The sequence below is a fragment of the Eurypyga helias genome, unplaced genomic scaffold (assembly GCF_000690775.1).
Source record: "Eurypyga helias isolate BGI_N326 unplaced genomic scaffold, ASM69077v1 scaffold21727, whole genome shotgun sequence".
Taxonomy (NCBI): Eukaryota; Metazoa; Chordata; class Aves; order Eurypygiformes; family Eurypygidae; genus Eurypyga; species Eurypyga helias.
Window position 1 is genome coordinate 22,412 of NW_010262603.1, and position 2,630 is coordinate 25,041.

General features: G+C 63.5%; 1 protein-coding gene across 1 annotated transcript in view; it reads right to left on the reverse strand.

Moving 5' to 3' along the window:
• Nucleotides 1-926, reverse strand: part of ARAP3 (ArfGAP with RhoGAP domain, ankyrin repeat and PH domain 3) — a 19,115-nt gene extending 18,189 nt beyond the window's left edge. Inside the window, 1 exon segment of the mRNA XM_010155796.1 lies at nt 144-926. Coding sequence (XP_010154098.1) covers nt 144-926 — 783 coding nt within the window.
• Between the last annotated feature and the right edge of the window lie 1,704 nt (nt 927-2,630).

Here is a 2,630-nt window from a genome sequence, read left to right on the forward strand (position 1 = left end):
CCCAGCCCTGAGCCTGCCTGTGAGGCTGCCCGGGGGCATGGCAAGGGATCTCTCTTGGCTGGGACGGCTGTGGTGGGCAGGGGAGGGGTTGATGCGGGGTGACCCTCTGGCACGCTCGCAGGGCTGGGCTCAGCTGATGGGACCCTGTGGCTGAGCCGGGGTGGGACGAATGGGACGGATAGGGGGGATTTCTCCAATGCTTCCAGGGCTTGTCCATAATCCAGAGCTGGGGGTTGCCGTGTCTCTTCCCGAGTGCTCTCCCGTGCTCCCAGCTGGGATGCTCCCATGCCCATGGCTGTGGCCACTCCCAGGCCAGCCGCCAGTGCTGGCCTAGGCTCTGGGCTCTCCAAATCCGTGGAGCTCTCCCCTGGCACAAACCCCTCCAGTACCACAAAGGCTGACGGTGGTCTGTCGCTGCCTGGGTTGTGTGCTGGCACTGTGGTGCGCGTTGCTGGCGTGGGCACCAAACCCTGCTCCGGCTTCAAGCGAGGGAAAACTGTCCTTGGCTTGGGAACTGGCTTCACGAGGGGAAGAGCAGGGTCCTTCTGTAGAGGTGATGCCTGGGCAGGTACAGCAACGTGCTGCTGCATCCCAAAGTCATCAGTAATCCCTCCCGGATCTGCTTTCATGGCATCCTCACCTGCCTGGGGGACATCCAGCACCTTGGTGGCTTGGAGATGGGGGTCTTCTGCTGTGAATCTGCCCTGGGATTGACTAAGCATCCGTGTCTGCTGCACCAAGTTCAGGATCCTTTTGCGGTGCCCGGTGGCAGTGATGCCCATCTGCTGTAGGTGGTTGCCAGCCAGCGAGGTGGCATCCCTGGCCACGTGGTATCCATGCTTCTTGAAGACATCCCGGTACCCCTCTAGGTGGATGGTGGCCAGCCAGTCTGCAATATTGGAGTCAGGGCTGTACGGGGAGCACATGGCCCTGGGTGCCTCTGCAACGGATGCTCAGCCCATCATCTGTGGAATGAGGAGAGAAAGGGAGTGAGGAAGCAGCAGGAAGGGAGAGGGGGAGGTTCAGCTGTCGTGAAGGGCTAGATCCCGTGAGTGGGAGCACAGGATACTCCCGAAGGTCCCCCTGCCTCAGCACTCTCCCTGGAGTTGCTCACCTCCCAGCTCAAGAAGCCGGCATCCTGTTGTTCTTCAGCCCGAAGCCTCTCGGCCCCTCCCTGGAGCTGCACCGCTTTGTTGGCGTGGCTGTGACCCGAGCCCAAACAGGAACCGAGTGGCTGGGGGCTCATGGGGGAGTGGGTGGGTGAGCAGATGCCGTGTGCTGGGACATCCTGGGCTCGGCTGTGCGTGGGGCTGGGTAGGAGGAGGACGGGAGCCGGCGAAGATAGGAGGGGGTTGTCCCGGAGAGGGGGATGCCCGAGTTGGATAACGGGGGGAGCAGCTGGGCCCCTCCCAGGGGATGAGTTCCTCTGCCGGCCAGCTCGGGGAGGGCTCTGCAGCCGGAAGGGCCAGACCATAATCTCTCTCTCACTGCTGGCGAGGGCGTGGGAGAGGTCAGCATGACTCACAGGCAGGCAGAGGGGGGATAGCCTCCCACCCACCCTCAGCCGGGATGGGACCCTGCGCACCCCAGCAACCGCAGCCCGAGAGAGAGCGGGACAGCCGGGACTCTCAGCGTGGTGCCCACCCACTGGGTCCCACTCTGCTGGGGGCCTCCATCCCAAATTATTTGCTGGCACAGCCCTGGGACAGAGCCGCGGGCTCTCTGCGGAGAGCTGAGGGCCTTTTTCCCATGAATCATGCTGCTCCGCACTAAACCATCTGTGCTGACTGTGCTGCCACTGGGTCTTTTTCCAGTTCCTCCATTTCCCTCTATTGTTTGGAGCAGGCTTCCTTCCTGCTGCCTGCACGCTCCCACGCATCCCTTACCCCCTCCCGCGGGAGCCACGTCCAGGTCCACCGAGGGACAACCAGGCCAAACTGGAGTCCCCGCACCCCTGCGCAGGCATCTGCCTGCTCCCCTGCCCGGGCAGGGTGGCATCAGCGGCATGGGGAAGTGCGGGCAGGCTGGTGTGCTGCCGGAGGCAGTGGTGTCCCTGGCAGCACGTGGAGGAGGATGCTGTCAGCAAGCACACGTGGGTCTGTTCACACTCATGGGTGTGGGGTGTGCGTGGGGTGTGCTCAACCCCGTGTGCGTGTGTGCAGGGGGCTCACCGTGGGGCAAGCGTGTCCCGGCCTGCATTGAGGAGGGGCGGTCATGGCAGGAGCTGGCTGAGAATCTGGGAATGCTCATGGGGAGCAAGGGCATGGGGACATTGCAGCTGCAAGGCTGCTGATGTAGGACCCACACAAAGGGCAGGGCAGGGGGATGTGGAGAGTGATGTCCTGCACCCATGAGGGCTGGGTGTCTCTGCTGCAGGGTTAAAGGGCTCTACCCACTTCTGCCCAGCAGCCTGGTGCTAAAACGGGGCCATTTCCCCCTTCCTTGTGCCTGTATTGCCCGAGGGATTTGTGGCTAGCTCTGCCTTGCTGCCTGCCCTGGCTGAGGCTTCAGCAGGCAGCTCCCCGAGGGGAACTGACCCCCAAGACCTCCCCATACCCGGTCCGCGGGCACTGGGGCTGTGACGGGCAGTGATGTGGCCCTTTGGGGCAGTCGGGCTGTGCCCGTGGGCT